We start from the raw sequence: 22,225 nt of genomic DNA, 5'->3' as shown, positions 1-22,225 counted from the left end.
GTCTCCAAGCAGAGGATCGCCCACTGGCTCATTGACGCCATAGCTATGGTATATCATGCCCAGGAAGTGCCGCCCCCGGTAGGGCTACGAGCCTATTCTACCAGGGGTGTAGCGGCCTCCTGGGCCCTGGCCAGTGGTGCCTCTCTAACAGACATTTGCAAAGCAGCAGGCTGGGCAAGACCCAACACCTTTGCAAGGTTCTACAACCTCCGGGTGGAACCGGTTTCATCCCAGGTAGTGGCACGCAATAAAAGCAGATAATCCCGGGATAGCCGGCCGGGTGTATCGCTTGCACATAGCGCCTTTCACCACCTCTGAGCTGAAGACGTGCGCCATTAATTCCCAGTAGTGTTCACAAACTATGTTCCCTGGTTGACTTCCTCCGAGCCCTGTGGTAGTCGAGTTTTCGGAGAGACTCACTGCCAGCCCAGTACACGTGCTAAGAGCCCTGTTCTGGGGTAGGTGCTCCGCATGTGGCGGTTCCCTGTAAGGTAACCCCATGCGATGTATATCTTCCGCTAATTCGTTTCCCTGTTGGCAAACTGCGTCTTCCTTGGGCAGAGCCCCCTCTGCCACAGTCTCCATGTTTGTAGCAACTCCTCCCCTGTTGGGTAGGATCTACCATGAGACTCTCCACATGGTCGGCAAGGGAGTGGAAAAAAAGAAGGGGAAAAGAGGCCACGACTGGGTTAGCCTGTCTCTATCTTTTGGGTAGTCGACTTGTCCCCAAAGGGCCGTTCGACACTTATAACTATGTTGGGGGAGGTTACGTGTCGGCCTGGTGTGCTGGCTACGAGGCAAACAGTGGTCTGCCCGTCACACACCGCCAGTTCATGTAACACAGTTCAGCCAGTTGAGGCATTTTGTATAGGGACCCCTAGTTTCACTACATCGACACAACGTCGAGTGAGTGACAGATAGGGAACGTCCTGGTTACTTGCGTTACCTCCATTCCCTGATGGAGGGAACGAGATGTTGTGTCCCTCCTGCCGCAATGCTGAACTACCCGCTGAAATGGCCGGGACCTTGTCTCGGCTCCTTAGCACAAAACCTGAATGAGTGGTTTCATACCAGCTCCTTTTATACCCATATGTCCAGGGGAGTGGCATGCAAATACCACTCGCCAATTTTCATTGGCCTTTTATCAAAGACCAGAGGTGTTTCGGGCTCCCAAGAGTGACCCCTAGTGTCACTACATTGACACAACGTCTCGTTCCCTACATCAGGGAACGGAGGTTACGCAAGTAACCAGGACGTTTTTAAAGTTTTATTCTGGCCCTGTATGTATTAATATATTTATTATTTATTTTACCTGTTATAATATTTAAAAATGTCTAAAAGTAAGATGCAGGCATACACATTTAGATTGTTTCTAATTGTCACTGAATTGTTTGAATGGACCACAGTCATCTTATAGTTTCTTTTTTAAATTGCTGAGCCTACTAAGCTGAGAAGTATTTGCCTATTATTAGTAGAAATTCTCTTTAAATATAAATAACATCTAGTTTTACTCGGCGCTTTATTAATTTTTTTATCATTCTCCGCACCAGGGTACATGCTCTGGCCTTTCACTTTGACATCTGCTGGCTTAACTTTGTGGAGAAAAAAAAAAAAAAAAAAAAAACAATTATGCATTGTGTCATTGTGCACTTGTTGTGTGTCACTTATTGCTTGGAAACTGTGACTTCAGAGACCAGAGACTTTATTAGCTCATGGAAAATATAATAAATAATAAATAAAATTATTTTGATCTCATCTCATTTAAAACCTTTTTAAATATTTAGTTTTGCTAAAGCATATCTAGTGACGTTTCTACTTCTTTAAGCCCCAAATACTCTCCTGAACGAATCCTGCATTCTCCTTTCAACATGGAGTTGGATGTATTCCATCTTTGCTGAAACTTTTGAGACCCTATCCAGTAAAGTCTGTTGAAGAAGTTAATCCAGTAAAGTACATTCTCAGCAGGGGTTGTTGGAAACTATTGAACTGTTGGAGCTTCTTCCTTTAGTTACTCTAAATCAACAGTAAAGCAGAACGCTGGCTAGTGCCCAGAGAATAATCTATAACATGCATTATCTGTCGGAAAAATAAATACTGACCTTCCCCACGGTGACTAGAAATGTGCAGCCCTAGGTTTGATTCCCAGGAAGTGTACGTTCAGATAAAATGTATCGCTTGAATGCACTGTAAGTTCCTTTGTATAAAAGTGTCTGCCAAATGCATAAATGTAAATAATGGAGTTGGTAACATTCTCTGTCAAGTTTATGCTCATTACCTTTTTTTCTATTTGCATGGGAATATTGAATCTTGACACCACAAACCTTTTAGTCATGTACTGGGTGCATTCCCTTGTAAGTTTAAGCATCAAACCAAATTCATTACCTTAAAAAAAATCATTATAACTAAAGTTTTGTTTTCAGATTTAGGGGTTGCTGTAGCTTAACTGGTAGACCAGGGCACTAGCAAAGTCAAGATCATGGGTTTGATTCCCAGAGAACACAAACTGATCAAATGTATTGCATGAATGCACTGTAAGTCACTTTGGTTAAAAGCATCTGCCAAATGTGTAAATGTTAATAGCTTTGGCTTGTTCATCTGAAAAAGTTGAAAACAAAACATCAACTCCTCTTCCATTGTGCAATGGGTTATGTGCTGTATAAGAAATTAACTCTCATATCATTGGGCAATATTTGTCCCTGACAAAATTTTTAGGGGCATTTTTTACCTTTATGGGGGCATTTTTTTCTAACCATTTATAACTAATGGTGTCTCATCCATTTATGTAAAATACTTAAGTTTAATAATTTATTGATACAAATTCTCAAGAATGAGAATTTATTACATCTTACCCTAAAAAATGTACTCCACAAACTCATGTTTAATGCAAAAATGCATACAGTATAACTATGACTGTAATATAAAATTAAGAACTAAATCAGATGTTACAATTAAAAAAGTGTCATTTTTGCCCCGAGCCCCCCTTAATTTCTGACCCTGGTTGTGGGAAACATTTAAAGAATAAGCATGCATGTATACACACAATATAAACAGTTTAACATCCAGGAACCTTTGGCATACTATTTTAGACATATTATGATTTCAGAGGCAATAATTCTAATAACATACTATTTATGATGGATAATATGGAAATTGGTGCAATTTCTAATTTCAGAAAGACTAAAATTCCCAAAGACCAAACTTTATCGGTTTTGGCTCTGCTTTTAGCACTACCTGCAGCTGTATTGTTGCCATAGTCGCCTTCAGCTTGCTCACAGGGGTTCTAAATACAATTATTATTTAATTTTTATACACAATTTAAAATCATATTTAATCAAGCTACGCAATGATCACTCTAAGATATTATAGATATTACAGTTTCATTTTTTTGTTAATGCATGATTTCCTGTAAAGCTGCTTTGAAATTATGTGTGTTGTGAAAAGCGCTATACAAATAAAAATGACTTGACTTAATTCCATGACCACAAACAGCCAAAATAATTATCAAGTACGGTATTGTATGGACAATAATATAAATAGAGTACAGAAATTATTTATAGGGAAAACGTCATGCAGCACAGATGCTTTTAATTATGTGGAATTCAGAGAACATACACTCTCAACACAACATACATCATATTTGTTTTGCCCTTCTCCCCCTTTAACACACACACAATTTATATAAGTTCTTTGGTTTTATCAGACCGAGAAAGGCAGAGAGAATGAAGGAGGTAGAGAACATAAAAATGAAAAAAGAAGAGGTTTGGATTTCATAATAGAGAATTATTATGTTGCTTGTGGGATAAACACACACTAATTCAATTATCTGCCATTGCCAACACTGTTTCTTAGACATGTGCATAAATGTTTGGGTTGAAACAACCAGTATGTTCCATCCCTTCTTTATCTCCTCCAAAGCTCTTTCTTTAATATTTGTTTGTTTGTTTGTTTACTCATTTGATAATTTGACAAAATGTTTGGTTGTCCATAGTTACCAAACTGGTCTGCTTGTGTACAGGTGTTTGATTTTGTAGAATTAAATGATTATACTAACTTCATTTAACCCAATAAACAAATGATGTTGCTCATGCCCTTTCCCTTTTCCAGGAAATCGAGGCCAGGTCAAGACCAGTCATTTTTGCCCCAGTGTTAATCAGTGCTCCATTGTTTTGTAATGGACCCTGGGGCAACATCTGCCAGTTGGAGATCAAGACTTAAGTGGGCTATCAAAGCCTTATAGATTCTCATCTGCTTTTCTTGCTGAAAAAAAGAAAATTCAAACAATAGGCTGCTTTGTACCATCCTGGAAGGGCTATAACCCTGCTTCCTGTTTAACAGAAATAGCCCCATGAGAGAGATCAGTAAAATGCTTTGTGTAGTTCACACAGAGCTAGTAAACACAGGCAGGAGACACAGTATTCAGAACATCTGAACAGACGTAGTGATAAACACTGATCAGTGCTCTTTTGTTTATCTAACGAGAGAACGTAAGTTGTAATTCCGTCTGTCCAGGTAGCTCAGGAAGGTGTTGGTCAGGAAGAGGTGGCCTCTTTGAGTCAAAATCACTCTATTTTTTTTGGGTAGTGTTAAGGGATAGTTCACCCAAAAATAATATTCTGTCATCATTTATTGACCCTCATGTCATTCCAAAGCTGTATGATGTTTCAGGAGTTGTTTCAAAGAATGTTCACACAGCTCTTTTCAATGCATTGAAAGCAAATGGTGACCATGGGCTGTCAAGCTCTGAAGAAGATGAAAAAGCATCATGAAAGTAGTCAATATGACCTTTGTGCTATATTCTAAGGCTTCTGATGCCATATGATATCCATGTTTAAGGCACAGACCAAAATGTAATTTTTTCACTTTAAAATCTTCCCCTCTGCAATTGCTCTCAAACGCCTTTCTCGTGTCACAATAATTTTGAAATCAAACATCAAGATCATTTTGACTTTCACATCTCGTGACCAAATTGTGATGCAGTGCATTTGACGTGGTTGTTTAGAAATGCAAATACAATTGAGATTAGAGAGCTATGGCTAAACTATTTAAGTGGACCGCATGTCTGACCCTAGGGTTCATTTACTCTTTTATTTCTTTGTTTTCAATTAAAAGTAATTCCAAAAGATGTCCATACCCATACATATATTCTTGAATTTGTATATTGTATCATATATCATACTGTGGCATCAAAGTATTTGGACACTTAAGCCACACTTAATGTATGAACATCTGTGCATTCAATGACAAATATCAAACCAAGTGGCATCTGCAAACAAATTCTGAGGTTTTCTCAGAACTAACATCAGTCTTCTTAGACATTTTTAACTTATTAATTACTTTTAACTAGCTAGGGTCAAAGTGATTTTTGAAGTGGATGTATGAAGTGAGTTCCCCTCAAGTTCAGGCAGGTGTCCTAGCAGAGTAACTGCAGGTGGAGTTCAGCGCATTAAATATAAACATGTTCCAAAAACACCCGACAACTAGAAAGTGTCCAAAAACTTTTCATCTTCATTTTGAACAGTATATCTATTGTTTTTTGTTTTTCATTTAAAACCGAATAAACTTCTTGTGAGATGTTTCTTTAAAATAATTGGCACTTGCTTTAATATTCTGTTATTTATTGCAATGACATTTATTCATTTTTAAGTGTGTCTTAAGTGTCAAAATATTCAAGGTTCTGATGTTGCAAGGGAGACTCTAATTTAACTCTTAATAACCATCTCCATTTGACTCTTTCCTCTCAGTTGTTAATCAGGATGGTCAGCCACTCATTGAGGGGAAGCTGAAGGAGAAGCAGGTGCGCTGGAAGTTCATCAAACGGTGGAAAACACGTTACTTCACCCTAGCCGGCAATCAGCTTCTCTTCCGAAGAGGAAAATCAGTAGGTGTCACATTCACAGGATATCAAACATGTATCATTTACTGTATATACAGCTGAACATACTCCTCCAAAAGCATCTCTTAAAAGAAGAGTTCAACCAAAAATGAAAATGTTGTTTTCATTAACTCACTATGTTGTTCCAATGCCATATTGTTTTCTTTTTACTGTGAAACACAAAATGAGGCAGAATGTCCATTTTGCTCTTCTCCATATAACAAAAGTGTACGGTAATCAGGATTGGGGAGTAACGAAATACATGTAATGGGAATACGTATTTAAAATACAAAATATAAGTAACTGTATTCCACTACAGTTACAGTTTAAATCATTGGTAATTAGAATACAGTTACATTCAAAAAGTATTTTGATTACTGAACAGATTACTTTGCATTTTATTGTCATTTGTTTCATTTAATATTTAATCCTTTCAGATGGAAACATTTATACATATAAATGATGTGATCCAAAGTGCATTTGAACAGCGGTGATACACTTTCTTATGATGTGTTACATTCATACGAGCAGACAGAGAAGTAAGTTTGAAGTAAGTTTGGAGCAGAAGAAATAGAAATAAACCTTGTGTAAATTGTCAGCTTTACGCTAAGCTAAAATGCTATTTCTAGCCATTTTACATGCACGTTACCAGGCACGATCATATTTTATTTATTTTTTATCAAAAATCGTATTCTTGATGATAATTTTTGTATTGTTTTCCTGTAAAAATATCTAAAAATCCATAAAACAAGATCAATTTGATTGATCTTGTTTTAGAAACAACACTGCATAAGATATTTAGGTTTTTCAGAGAATGTATTTTTAACATGTGTATTTTGTCTTACTGTACTGGCAGAGTTTTTATAGTCAAAACAAGTGAAAAAATCTACCAGTGCTGAAGAAGTAATCCAAATTATTCAGAATATGTTACTGACCTTGAGTAATCTAATGGAATACATTACAAATTACATTTTACAGCATGTATTCTGTAATCTGTAGTGGAATACATTTCAAAAGTAACCCTCCCAACTCTGACAGTAATTAATACTGGCCTAGCTCCAGATGAGATTTAAGAGCTACGTTAGAGGAGAAGATCATCACTGAACAAAGACATAAACTTTGGTTTGTTTGATTCTGATTGGTTGACGAACATTCTAATGTGTGCAATTATTTTTCAGTATACCAACGGCTATGAAGTAGTTCCAGGTCTTGACCACATAACGGTTCCATATCACTTCACCAAATTATTTAAGTTATTTAAAAGAGCTGTACAGTCTACCACAACAAAATAACAAAATAAAACAAAGACACTGGTTAAGTACATCAGATAAGAATGACAAACAATGTCTATAATATCCTAAATTTATTTCAGTTTCAGTTGAACAGCACCCTCACGCTCTCGTCTCATAGTGACACACACACGCTGACGCACATGACATAACAACTGTGATCATTTAAAAGTATTCATTTTGCAGGCATTTTCACATTCCCACACACATATATACACACATATACAGCTATGCATTTAACAGCTTTTGGCACAAATTACATCTTATAGATTCTTTATAGCCTGTGGTTGCCTAAAACGCCTTCCTGATGGTAATAAATGAAAGTGACAGTGTAGAGGATGGGAAAGGTCCTCTATAATGACCAAAGCTTTTTTTTTTTTTTACTTTTGATGTGTGTGTGTGCATATATATATATATATATATATATATATATATATATATATATATACAGGGTTGGGAGGTTTACTTTTGAAACGTATTCCACTACAGATTACAGTGCATCCGGAAAGTATTCATTGTTCCACATTTTGTTCTACAAATTCTACAAACAATACCCCATAATGACAACGTGAAAGAAGTTTGTTTGAAATCTTTGCAAATTTATAAAAAATAAAAAAAAAACACATACATAAGTATTCACAGCCTTTGCTCAATACTTTGTTGAAGCACCTTTGGCACCAGTTACAGCCTCAAGTCTTTTTGAGTATGATGCTACAAGCTTGGCACACCTTTTTTTGGGCAGTTTCTCCCAGTCTTCTTTGCAGGACCTCTCAAGCTCCATCAGGTTGGATGGGGAGTGTCGGTGCACAGCCATTTTCAGATCTCTCCAGAGATGTTCAATCTGGTTCAAGTCTGAGATCTGGCTGGGCCACTCAAGGACATTCACAGAGTTGTCCCATAGCCACTCCTTTGTTATCTTGGCTGTGTGCTTAGGGTCATTGTCCTGTTGGAAGATGAACCTTCGCCCCAGTCTGAGGTCCAGCGCGCTCTGGAGTAGGTTTTCATCAAGGATGTCTCTGTACATTGCTGCATTCATCTTTCCCTCGATCCTGACTAGTCTCCCAGTTCCTGCCGCTGAAAAACATCCCCACAGCATGATGCTGCCACCACCATGCTTCACTGTAGGGATGGTATTGGCCAGGTGATGAGCGGTGCCTGGTTTCCTCCAGACATGACGCTTGCCATTCAGGCCAAAGAGTTCAATCTTTGTTTCTCATGGTCTGAGAGTCCTTCAGGTGCCTTTTGGCAAACTCCAGGTGGGCTGTCATGTGCCTTTTACTGAGGAGTGGCTTCCGTCTGGCCACTCTACCATACAGGCCTGATTGGTGGAGTGCTGCAGAGACGGTTATTCTTCTAGAAGGTTCTCCTCTCTCCACAGAGAAATGCTGGAGCTCTGTCAGAGTGACCATCGGGTTCTTGGTCACCTCCCTGACTAAGGCCCTTCTCCCCCGATCGCTCAGTTTGGCCGGGCGGCCAGCTCTAGGAAGAGTCCTGGTGGTTCCAAGCTTCTTCCATTTACGGATGATGGAGGCCACTGTGCTCATTGGGACCTTCAATTCTGCAGAAATTTTTCTGTACCCTTCCCCAGATCTGTGCCTCGATACAATCCTGTCTCGGAGGTCTACAGACAATTCCTTGGACTTCATGGCTTGGTTTGTGCTCTGACATGCACTGTTAACTGCAGGACCTTATATAGACAGATGTGTGCCTTTCCAAATCATGTCCAATCAACTGAATTTACCACAGGTGGACTCCAATCAAGTTGTAGAAACATCTCAAGGATGATCAGTGGAAACAGGATGCACCTGAGCTCAATTTTGAGTGTCATGGCAAAGGCTGTGAATACTTATGTACATGTGATTTTTTTTCGTTTTTTATTTTTAATAAATTTGCAAAGATTTCAAACAAACTTCTTTCACGTTGTCATTATGGGGTATTGTTTGTAGAATTTTGAGGAAAATAATGAATTTAATCCATTTTGGAATAAGGCTGTAACATAACAAAATGTGGAAAAAGTGAAGCGCTGTGAATACTTTCCGGATGCACTGTACATGCTGTAAAATGTCATTTGTAATGTATTCCATTAGATTACTCAAGGTCAGTAACGTATTCTAAATACTTTGGATTACTTCTTCAGCACTGGTAGATTTGTTCACTTGTTTTGACTATAAAAACTCTGCCAGTACAGTAAGACAAAATACACATGTTAAAAATACATTCTCTGAAAAACCTAAATATCTTATGCAGTGTTGTTTCTAAAACAAGATAAATCAAATTGATCTTGTTTTAAGGATTTTTAGATATTTTTACAGGAAAACAATAAAAAAATTATTATCAGGAATATGATTTTTGTCCTAATATCAAAGATCTTACTAGAAAAAAAGAAATTATGATCCAACGTGAATTTTCTTGATAAAAAAAATATGATCATGTCTGGTAACGTGCATGTAAAACGGCTAGAAATAGCATTTTAGCTTAGCGTAAAGCTGACAATTTACACAAGATTTATTTCTATTTCTTCTGCTCCAAACTTACTTCAAACGTAATTCTCTGTCTGCTCGTATGAATGCAACACATCATAAGAAAGTGTATCACCGCTGTTCAAATGCAGTTTGGATCACATCATTTATATTTATAAATGTTTTCCATCTGAAAGGGCTAAATATTAAATGAAACAAATGACAATAAAATGGAATGTAATCTCTTCAGTAATCAAAATACTATTTGAATGTAACTGTATTCTAATTACCAATGATTTACATTGTAACTGTAGTGGAATACAGTTACTTATATTTTGTATTTTAAATACGTAATCCTGTTACATGTATTCCTTTACTCCCCAACCCTGTGTGTATGTGTGTGTACACATATTTATATATATGTATATATATCGTTTAGTTGCCTCTGTGCCTCTTTTCCAATTGTTCCAATGCTCCTGATGTAATTGTTAATAAAACAACAGGAAACCGCATGTTGAGGTAAACCAGAGCTTTCCCTTAAAGGAATCACATAAACTGGATAAAATTAAAAGTTACATGTTTTGAAGCCCTCTGTTATGTTTAAACAAAGAAAAGACCATAAAACTATATAACTTGCATCTGTATTCAAGGTTGTGCAAAAGAGAATTCAAAATCAAAACTGTGATATACAAACACTGACTACAAAGCTGAAATCAGTTAGTCACCACAGTATTCTGACAGGAAGCCAGCGAAAGCTCATTTGTAAAAATTAATTAATTAATTAAAGTTTTAAGCACATTAGATCTTGATTCATTGTAATTCTTAAAGCTGCACTATGTAAGATTTTTTGGTTAAAAATGAACAAATTGCCATTATTAAGTACATAAACAATCAATGTTCAAAACAATGTCCTTACCTTACCCCGATTCATTTCGGTAAGTCTATAAAAATAATTTGTATTTTGAGCTGTCGGGTTCGATTTGGTGCAAAATTGTTGGCTTATGATGTTCATATTTGCATCATTACGTCATGTCCGTAAACACAGGAAAAAAGTACCGGCTGTCTCATGTTCCGGCTGTAGAAACTAACTACGCTGTTCAGTTCAGTAACACTCACACAGTTCAGGACAGCATTGTTGCATTCTGGATGGATGTTTATCTGTTATCCGGCTATAATGCTGGGATATGTTTTCTGGTAGGGATGTTGAAGCTTATATTGCTTGTCATGATTGTATGAATTGAACATTACTCATGTGTTAACCGATCGCAATGTATCTACTGAACGTTGTCTGGTGAAGTTACTGTGACATGTTTAATATGGATGACTTCTGAAATGGACTTCTTGTAATTGTTATATTGCATATTGAAGCATATCATTTTTACATTTAAGAAATGATATTTTATCCACATCATTATTGAATCCTCGTTTTATATTTTTAGGTTATGGTGTTATTGTGTGCATTGCTTAGACATTCTTTTGTAGTAACTGAGGCTGGACATAGTATAAAAATATATTATAGTATAAACGTATCAGCCATGTCACGAGTTTAACCTCTTAAATTGAAAATTGTAGTATAATTCAAACATTAATAGTTGATAAAAACACTTGAATAATCATATTAAGATATACTGGTGGTGGCTGAGGAGAGTCCCCTCTTCTCTATTTAAAAGTGCTTTGAGTGTAGTGTCAGAAAAGCAATTAAGTGTAAAATTCATTTAAATATGTAAATAAGAGTGTTGTTTATCTTCCTTAAAGCAAGTAATATTTCAGTTTCAAATGTTTAATCATATAACATAATATCAACATGAAAATAGCACGTTATGACTCCGGTTCCAGTCATGATCACACACAGGCGATGTCAAGGTAAGCTCAAATTGGGAGATTCATCTGCCAGAAGAGCAGTGCCGACACACGACTGACGTAATAATAATTAATTCCTTACATTTATATAGCACTTTTCTAGGCACTCAAAGCACTTTACATAGTATAGGGGGAATCTCCTCAACCACCACCAATGTGCAGCATCCACCTTGATGATTCGACAGCAGCCATAGTGCACCAGAACGTCCACCACACACTAGCTATTGGTGGAGAGGAGAGTAGAGTGATGTAGCCAATTCAGAGATGGAGATTATTAGGAGGCCATGATAGATAGGGGCCAGTGGGGGGAATTTGGCCAGGGCACCAGGGTTATACCACTACTCTTTATGAGAAGTGCCCTGGGATTTTTAATGACCACAGAGAGTCAGGACCTCAGTTTAACATCTCATCCGAAAGACAATGCTTTTTTACAGTATAGTGTCCCTGTCACTATACTGGGGCATTAGGACCCACACAGACCGCAAGGTGAGCACCCCCTGCTGGCCTCCCTAATACCACTTGTATGTACAATGTATTCTTCCGCAAATTGCTTGCAATTTTAAGTTTCAAGCACAGATGTCGCTTGAGAGCACAAATGTTATGTAGTGCAGCTTTAAATAGGAAAAGTGATGCATTACATTCATTTCATTTTAAAAAGTCTTGACAGAGCCTTTATATTATCAAGAATTACACAGACTCTTCTGTATGATTTTGAGAACAGTTTGGCCTCTTGTCACAGTTCCTGGTTTAAATTTTTTTTTTTCTATTTTTCTCATCTCATAAATCAGTGTATTGTGAAAATGAATTTGCACATTGGCACAGGTGTCGATACAGTAAACATAAGGGGTTGCATGACTACTAATTTTTAAAAGTTGACTTGTCGAGGCCATTAGTTGAGTCGAAATCGACTCTTCCTGACGTCATTCCACCCCCGACATTGCTGTATTCATGCATCTTCATTGCAGCTGATAAAAAGTACAGTACCATTATAAAAATGTTTATTATAAAAAGACTAAATGTACATACAAAACATTCACACGTTAAACAAATATAATAAAGCAAGATATATAATGCTTACAATATAAATATTAGTATTTGAGTACAAAATCGCAGAATGTGCATATGAATAAAAATACAAAGTAAAATAGGGATCTTTTTATCTTCTTTTAACAACTGTAGTTTGTGTAAAAATTTGCAGTATTGTTTCCCTTTCATACACATTAGGGTGAAAGATAATTATGTTGGCTCGACAAAGCCAACATACTGATCTACTATGTAGACTTCTTCTGAGACTTAAATTTCGAACTCTAACTCCTCCTAGAGCTTTAGAGCTACAACCACCAATCATATAGAAGACATGGATTAAACCACTTGAGTCAGATGGATTACATTTATGGTGCCTTTATGTCCTTTTTAGAGTTTAAAAGTGTAGGAACCCACTGACTTGCATTGTATGGATATATTCACATCATATCTTCGATTGTGTTCCACAGAAGAAAAAAGTCATACAAGATGGCAAATGCTGAGAGAATTTTTCATTCTATCCTTTAAGAGAGCCTACCCTGAAGACTCTATAACTAAGTTTCCATCCAAGGTTTTTTTTTTTTTTTTTGTGACAAAAGGTGTAGCGCATCAAAAAGTTTACCAATATAGCTGATGGAAACACAAATTATCGCAAAAATTTCACAAGTGTTGACATAATATTTTTCCTTTTAATTCTAGCGCATAAACTCTATGTCGATACTTCAAATGACTCACAAAAACTGGTTTGGAATCACTTTTTGTCGAGAAAAATGGCATTAATGTAAAAATGTAGTGTCACATGACAGAATTTACCCAAATTGTTAGCCTGTGTTAATCATGACGAAAGCCAATTTATTGTACATGAAGCATTACTTGCACTGTAATGGATTGATCTTAACGGCATACCTGCACAGATCCGATGCTACAAACACATTTGCGTCAAGAGTGCCAACACAAATATCTCGTATCATGCACCTGTCATCGACAAGTGCAAGGAGAACAAATGAATGGCCACTGTTTGTGATTAAGTTAATCGCAGTTGCCATCTGTTTATTTATTAAAGTTGCTTTTCCACACCATTCAAAATAATAGATGGCAGTCATGGAATTAGCCAACAATACAAAAAACATATCATTTCTGTGCACAAAGAAATAATTAAAAAATGTTTATAACATTCATAATAAATACACAATACTAAGAGAAAAGCTTCAGTGTGCTTTCTTGGAACACTAACATATAGCCCAATTCTATAAAATTATTGTTTAGCCTACTTTTGAAAAAATGCCGGCAAAATTCCCGGTATTAAATAAATTACCAAACGAATAAACATTAAATAAAATAAATAAATACATTTAAAAAATTTACCGAAGGAAAAAATAACATTATTTGGCCTATATAATTGCTTTTCTTTACACAAACTTAAATTAGCCTTACCCTGTTCTGTAGACGGCTGAATGACATTCTCAGAATGTTCTACATTTTTTTCAAGACTATAAACTATCAGAACTATTTGCCCAATGCGGAGTTCACTTTCAGAAAACGAGCTTTTGAACATTTAAAAACTTTTAAATATTTTAAATCTAACCCTCTTTACCTCGGATCGCATTTGCTGAGCTTCTTCAGAAAATGTAAATTGCATTATGATGCTAAAATTAATTTGAGATGACAATCAAATTCAGTTGGTCGTTAAAAGTTGCTGGACAAATATGTGGGATATAATGTAGTTATTATGGCAATGATTTAGATTAGATGATTGTTCAAAATAGCCTATTGAATACAGGAATGTATCATATATGTAAACCCTGATATTACACAGCATCCAATTTTCTTTAATTGCTGTGCCCACAGCATATACACATCGATGGATGGTCCTTATACTAAGACTGAAAGTTTCCCCCACTACTTGGTGCAGGTTGCCAGCTTGAACAGGGCCATGGCGATTCGCATTCGGGTCGGAACCGGTGGCAACCTGCGATAGGCGCAACATCAGGACCAATATTACAGTCCTATCAGAAGTGCAACTGCTCCATTTTGATTGCAATTCCTCATCTTCTGATTGCATTTATTTGTGAAATTAAAATGACAGTAAGCTGGGTAATTTCAATGAAGTGTCTCAATAATCTCCCCATTTTGCAAAGACTTTGGGAAAAAAAAAAAATTAGGGACATCTGCGAGGCGAAAGGTACACAATTAGTGATATACACACATTTTCTGTTTTGTCAGGCGACAAAGTGTTTTTTTAAGCATCATCATGCACACCATTTTTATCGATAAAAGGCCATTTGAATGGAAACAGGCAGAAGACGGCAAATTTCGCAAACATCGTTTTACGCATTTTCACTCTGACGATAACAAAACAGTGCGAAAAGTGGATGGAAACTAGGTGTATGGTATATACCATAGATATCATCAGGTCCCTCAGTAATCATAAATCTATGGGATTCTCACCTCAACAAGGCCTTCACACTGTTCTGAATTAGTGTGTTATATCTTTTCTAACTGATCGGCCTTCTGGTATTCGCACAGCAGAAAAGTCCCAAAGACTTACATTGACAGAATGTTTAAATAAGCCGAGAACAGGTGGGGTGACGCCATGCGAGAAGCAGACGTGTGAATCACGAGCTCTGTGCACTTTGCTAGTTTTTTAATTATTTTTGTTATAACCGGTGAGATTCAATACACCCAGTTACATATTTGCTCTTTGAGGCAAACATGGCAAAGAAGTCAAAATCCTCATACTCTGGAGATATTAAAAGACACTTACGTGTTCAAGCTGAGGCCTCTGACGGGCCTGCGAGCCGGGGGCTCGATTTGGAAAGCACGTCGGGAGAAGAAATCCAGCGTCAACTGTCCAACATCTCGGTGATGCTGACGAAGGTTGTCGCTGACTTGGAGGATCTTGCTGTAATACGTCGATCGATTACGGCGACTGAAGCAAAGTTCTCTGAGTTGGTCACAAGAGTGACAGATGTTGAGAAAAGGATCAATTATCTGGAGTCATCGGAAAGGGGATTATCCGCTAATCCGCCCACGTCCAAAACAGACTTGGAACACATTTTGGAAAAACTGGAATATCTTGAAAATGTGAGCCAAAGGAACAATATACGGATTGTTGGAATTCCTGAGCATGAAGAGGGCAGAGATATGGTGAAATTCCTGGACGAGCTCTTCCCGAGTCTGCTCGACATAACAGGCCATAAGCTGGAAATCGAGCGAGCTCACAGAGTACTGGCTCGGAGATCTGCTGAGGGAGACAGGCCACGATCAATTCTGGTCAAATTTCTGAGATCATCCGAAAAAGATCTCGTGTTGCGCCAGGCGAGGAGCAAAGGAAAACTTTCTTGGAAGAATCACAATATTTTCTTGTTCCCAGATTTTGCGAATTCGACCATAGAGAAATGCGATCGGTTCAAGGAATGTAAGAAACTCTTACGTCAACGGAAGATCGCTTTTGCTCTGATGTTTCCGGCCAAACTGAGAATAGACACCAAGGACGGCAGCAAAGTATTTTAATGCCCCAAAAAGGCTCTGGCCTTCATACAAACTATGGGTGAGTAAACCATCGGGCGTTTCTTATGTGAGTGGTCTGACTTGCTGTTCAGTGACTCGACTGTCTAAGGAAGCTGGGCACCAAATTTTTTTTTTTTTGCCGTTGGCTCCACCTAGCGGCTGGAGTTTGTTTTGTGGCATGACATTCCAAGAAACTTCTGCATTGACGGAAGATCGTTTTTACACTGAAGTTCCCGGCCAGATTGAGAATGGACACTATGGATGACCGCAAAATATCTACATGCTCACATAAAGGACGTCTTTTATAAAGTTGACAGACTGAGTAAGTCATGGTGTATTTTTTTTATGTGGCCTCCAAGTGAATTTGACTCGCTCAGTACACACTTGATCATCCGAGGAACCGGGATGCCTGTTTTGTTTCTTTTCGTGCTGGTTCCGCCTAGCGGCTGGAGTTTGTTTTGTGGAATAACACTGCTTCGGGACAGTGTTGTGGATGAATCTGTTCGTTCTTTGTGCTTATGCCTCCTGTTGGCTGGAGTTTGTTTTTGTGGAGTATTTTTAAGGGACATTAGAATGATTATGTCATCTGCTGCACTCATAACAGCTGGCTCACTGAACAATTGTTTGTCTATTAATCTAAAACAGTGTCTCAAAGTGATTGGTTTTAATTTCTGCTCTAACGTGACGTCACGTTAGAGCAGGCCTCGCCCACGACTGGTGACGGACTCCACCCTATTATCATAGATCCTCCCCTGAGTGATCTACACACAGTCCGTCATTTTTTCCCGCACTGGAGCAGCTACGGTGAGCAGAATAATGTCTCAGCTTCGTAAGCGTTATAAGTGTTCTGTTGTTGGCTGTAAAAGTGAACATAAGAGTCTTCATGTACTCCCGGCATCAGAGCCACTGAAGACGCAGTGGACAAGTTTTGTTTTTGAAGCAAATGTGCCCCTGAACATACCAAAATTCGTGTATGTTTGTGCAAATCATTTTACACCGGACTGCTTTGTGAATGAGGGTCAATATAAAGCAGGATTTTCAAAAAAATGTATTCTCAAGCATGGATCAGTACCAACTGTTCGTGTTCCAGCTTTATATCCTGAAGATGTAAGTATCGCACTTTATATTTTGTGAATGTTTGCAAATCGCCTTTCCGAATGTGCTTGTTAGCTGATTCCACGGCTAATGCAGCTGAAGTTACCATTGTCTCTGATTGTATTCACAGAGACCAGAGCTATGTCGTTATTTTTACGCTTACTGTCTGTATAATTCATAACTGCACCTTTATTATGCACAATACAGTAAGGCGATTGTCTTTTTGAAAACTATGTATGTTTTCTGTGAACATAAGAGAGTTGTACTAAAAGTGGAATGTTTACATATATGGCTGAACTCCGGTATTTACGGTGTCAGTCATATTGGTTCTGATTTGTTGTTGCTGTAGTATCCGAAGCACGAGCTGTAAAGGCACAGCCCTCTTCTGGAAAGGGGGTGGGGAGCAGCAGCTCATTTGCATTTAAAGAGACACACAAAAACAGCGTGTTTTTGATTCCACCCAAAAAGAGGCATTTACAACATGGTATTATAAATGATCTGTGGGATATTTTGAGCTGAAACTTCACAGACACATTCTGGGGACACCACACTTATATTACATCTTGTAAAAAAGGCAATAATAGGTCTCCTTTAATTGGTCTAAATCCGAAGCTTTAGCTCTGACTGCTTACTGCCCAGTAACGGCTTTTCAAACAGGGCATTAAGTATTTGGGCATTTTATTCCCAGCAAATTAATGTGATTTAGTCAAGAGTTCATTTTGTACCTTTAATAAAAAGGTTTTCAAGTGATGTGGGCAGGTGGGCTTCATTACATTTATGGATGATTGGGAAGGTTAATGTTATTAAAATGAACTGCATTCCAAAATGTAACTACCTGCTGCAGTCTCTTCCTGTAGATGTTCCCCTCTCTTATTTCAAACAATTTGATTGCATAGTGAAGTCCTTCATTTGGAATGGTAAGCATCCCAGGTTACATTTCAATAAGTTACATAGGCCGATTGACAAAGGTGGGCCAGACCTACCCAAGATTTTGTTTTAATATTATGCATTCGGTCTCAGACGTTTGGCCCATTGGTCGCTCCCACCTGAGAGAGCCCCTCCCTGGTTCTATATTGAACAGGAATTTCTTGCCCCTATTTCGCCATTGCAAAGCCTTTCGATCAAACTAATCGGAGAAGTTAAGTCACACCCCGTTATCTCGCATCTGCACCTGGTTTGGACGAAAGTGTCCAGAGTGTTTAATTTGGACATTTATTTAAGTGTTGCCTCAAGCATATGGCTGAACCCTAAATTACACATTAATAAGTCCCCTTTCTGTTGGTCAGAGTGGATTGGGAGGGGGGTTACTACACTCGGTGACCTATAAAAGAGTGAAGTACTGAGATCTTTTGATAATTTGGTTCAACATTTTAAGATTCCTAGATCCCAGTTCTTTAGGTATTTACAGCTGCGCCACTTGCCGTGTACTATTTTTGGGAGTAGTGTAAACCCCCCTAAAGCAGCAGATACTCTGGAAATGGTGATTACTGCTTTTGGGAAAGGTCATGAAGCATCAGTGGATTACTCCATGTTGATTCAGAGTCTGGGGGATGGAGCTTCATCTTCTCTCAAGAGATTATGAGAGAAGGATATAAATCTGGTATTGGAGGAGGAAGTGTGGGCCAGGATCCTAATAAGCATCAAGTCTGCATCTAGAGATGCAAGGGTCCGTCTGATTCAATTTAAGATTTTGCATCGGTTCTACTGGACAGCCTCTAGATTGTATAGGTTGGGTCTTAAAGACACACCCACCTGCTGGCGGTGCCAATCAGAAGACGGGGACACAATACATGTATTTTGGGGATGTGTAAAGATCCAAAAATTTTGGTTGAGGGTTCAGAATTTTATGAGTGAGGTGTTGAACACTGAACTTTCATTTAGCCCCAGACTCTGTATCCTGGGTGATGGGATGACTCTGGACATTGGGGACATTTATTTAAAAAGTTGGGTCCTACTACCACCCCTGGAGTTCGCTAGTTCGAATCCCAGGGCGTGCTGAGTGACTCCAGCCAGGTCTCCTAAGCAACCAAATTGGCCCGGTTGCTAGGGAGGGTAAAGTCAAATGGGGTAACCTCCTCGTGATTGCTATAATGTGGTTCGTTCTCGGTGGGGCACCTGGTAAGTTGAGCATGGTTGCCGCGGTGGATGGCATGAAGTTGCAGAGGCAACTGGGATTCGTCCTCCGCTACCCGGACTGAGGCGAATCACTACGTGACCACGAGGACTTAAAAGCACATTGGGAATTGGGCATTCCAAATTGGGAGAAAAAGGGGAAAAATCCAAAAGAAAAAAAAAAAGTTGTGTCCTAGCCGGAGTCATCATTGGTAAAACAAAATCATCATCGGGATGGAAGTCAGCTGGGGCACCCTCATTTAGGGAATGGTGCGGGGAGATGGGCGAGGTGGTGGCATTTGATGAGATGTGTTTTAGAAGGCTGGGGAAATGGGATTTGTTCGTCAGGAAGTGGGGGGGTTATTTGGATTTTTTGGATGGTTCTCAGAGAATGGATGTGGAGAGGGATTTGTAATTTAGTTGGGTATGTGTTTTATTGATTTTGTTTGAATGTATATCTTGTTTTTTGTTTTTTTTTTAATGTAATTTTTTTAATTTATTTTATTTTGATGATCTAATTGTTGGTGACCACAGTACTGCATGTTTGTGGTGTGTGTGGGGGGGGGGGGGGGTGGTGATAATGTGAATAATTGATTCCATTTTTTATGTTGTGTTTGTATGTTTTATTTTTGGAATAAATAAAAATTGTTAATAACAAAAAAATAAGCAGAGAATATTCCAACTCTAACTGTCAAACATTCAAATGTAAATAAACCCTTACAAGGCCTTTAATCTATCTATCTATCTATCTATCATTTCTGATAAGTGAATATGGTGAGCAGCTGATGCTCACTGGTTTTTACAGTGCATTCGCTGCTTGGGAATTTACAAGCAGCAAACATTGCAGTGCACTGGAAAGATTTTGAGAATGGCACAGCCCTAGAAGTGACTACCTGGGCAGTGCACTAACTAAACTAGGGAGCGGATTGTACAATCCCCCATAAATGTTTGGGCAAACCAGATAATCCCATGTGTGGTGCCTCTAAAAAAAATTAAAAAAAGAGCTATGGTGAGACAGGAAGAAAATAACAGCAAGAAAATTGAAACCATCAAGAGAGGAAACAACCCTGTGGTCCCAAAACCTCATAACCTAAACCCTTTTCTTCAAACCCATGCACATTCCCATGTGTATCCAAACCTGTATGTAATAATGCAGAGCAGATCTTCAGAGATGACTGTCAGTGAGGTGAGGATTTGGGCCTTTCTTCAGAGATGAGCGATTAGGGCCAGACTCAAACCCACTGAACCAGCAGATATGGATGCGGTCCATGCAAAACTCCCTGAATGTTAGCGTATAAAAAACTAACTCTGATTGATGATTCCTCTTCTGTTGGGAACAATATTAGATTCGAGGCTCAAATACTTACGATTTAATTTCCCTCCTCTTTGAAATGACATTGAACAAACCTCTAACCCTTATTATCAGTCGTCTCGCATAGTTTATGCTATGCATTAATGATATTTCAAATTGTGCAGCTTGTTGAGGAGAGATGTGTTGTTATATATTGGCATAAATATCCATTAGACTTATGATTACTGAGGGACCTGACAATATCTATGGTATATACCATAGAGACTTCAGGGTAGGCTCTCTAAAAAGGAATAGTTTACCCTAAAATGAAAAATTCTCTCATCATTTACTCACCCTTTTGCTGTCTCAATCTCGTAGTACTTTCTTTCTTCTGCAGAACACAATCGAAGATATTTTGATTGAGATATGATGTGAATATATCCATACAATGCAAGTCAGTGGGGTCCTATACTTTTAAACTTGAAAAAGAACATAAATGTATCATAAAGGTAATCCATATGACTCAAGTGGTTTAATCCATGTCTTTTGAAGCGATATGATCGGTTTTGGATGAGAACAGACTCCTTTTTAAAAATCTTGTCATCTGCAGTCTCCTAGAAGCGATCATGAATTGCATTGCACTTGACACATGCACAGAGCCGCTGTAAACAGGAAGTGGAATCAATCTGAATTTAAATTATTTAAAAAAAATCCTTATTCAGTAATCACAAACAACTGGAAAGGCCATGGAAAAGTCATGGAAATTAATTGATCAAAAAGTGTGGAAACGCTGCATTAAGCTTCCTTTCCTCTGACCTATTTTCTCCTCTTGTACTCACAGAAGGATGAACTGGACAACAGCACTATTGAACTGAGCAAAGTGCAAAGCGTTAAGGTGGTTCCAAAGAAGAGGCGTGACCGCGGGCTGCCCAGAGCTTTTGAGATCTTCACTGACAGCAAGACCTACGTGCTGAAGGCTCAAGACGAGAAGCATGCTGAAGAATGGCTGCAGTGCATCAATGTAGCTGTAGCCCAGGCCAAAGGACGTGAGAATCGCGAGGCCACCACATACCTGTGACATCATACAGATTGCCATATCAGGCAGCAAGGGTACGTCTTACTGCTAAGTTATCTCATTATGACAATTCATTAAACATCTGAGACAAAGACACTGTCCCAAATGTCAGTTCTTGTGGTCCTTTTCCGAGACCACACTTGTGACGTAACACTCCATGGACTGTAGGGTAGTTGTTCACTGTGAAGTCTGCACCAGTGCGGGCTTGGCAAAAGGGCACACCGTTGACACATAGCAGCCAAAAAGAGGGTGTTTGCGAGCACTGTTCTGATTCATAAAATAAATGGGACATCCTACAGTCTTGTGAACTACATGGACATGTGTGAACCCATATCAAGTGCACCATATGGATCAGGGCCAAAGAGAAGACTGACATACAAAGAACATTTTGTAGGTCATTTTATATGTCAAGGGTTGGGAAAAAATTCTGAATTTAAGAGTTGAAATTTGAATTGAATTGACCCCACTCCTGAATGACAGGAAGCAGAATTCACACAAGTTACACAACAGAGGAATTTCATTAGTCCACAACTTTTGAGACAACAAATAAATTATGACATCATTAATTAGACTAATTATGCCTATTTATTCCATTATATGTAGAATGTATTTTTCCTCAACTGATGAAATATATAAATA

The 22,225-nt window shown here is 38.4% G+C and overlaps 1 protein-coding gene across 1 annotated transcript in view; it reads left to right on the top strand.

Annotated features, from left to right (window-relative positions):
• LOC127456454 (ventricular zone-expressed PH domain-containing protein) overlaps positions 1-21,991 on the top strand; it is a 177,259-nt gene extending 155,268 nt beyond the window's left edge. The window contains exons 12-13 of the mRNA XM_051724969.1: positions 5,742-5,878; positions 21,353-21,991. Coding sequence (XP_051580929.1) covers positions 5,742-5,878; positions 21,353-21,589 — 374 coding nt within the window. The 3' untranslated portion in view covers positions 21,590-21,991. The remainder of the gene's footprint in view (positions 1-5,741; positions 5,879-21,352) is intronic.
• The last annotated feature ends 234 nt before the right edge of the window (positions 21,992-22,225 follow it).

The sequence above is a fragment of the Myxocyprinus asiaticus genome, chromosome 18 (assembly GCF_019703515.2).
Source record: "Myxocyprinus asiaticus isolate MX2 ecotype Aquarium Trade chromosome 18, UBuf_Myxa_2, whole genome shotgun sequence".
Lineage (NCBI taxonomy): Eukaryota > Metazoa > Chordata > Actinopteri > Cypriniformes > Catostomidae > Myxocyprinus > Myxocyprinus asiaticus.
This window is presented reverse-complemented; position numbering and strand designations above follow the sequence as displayed.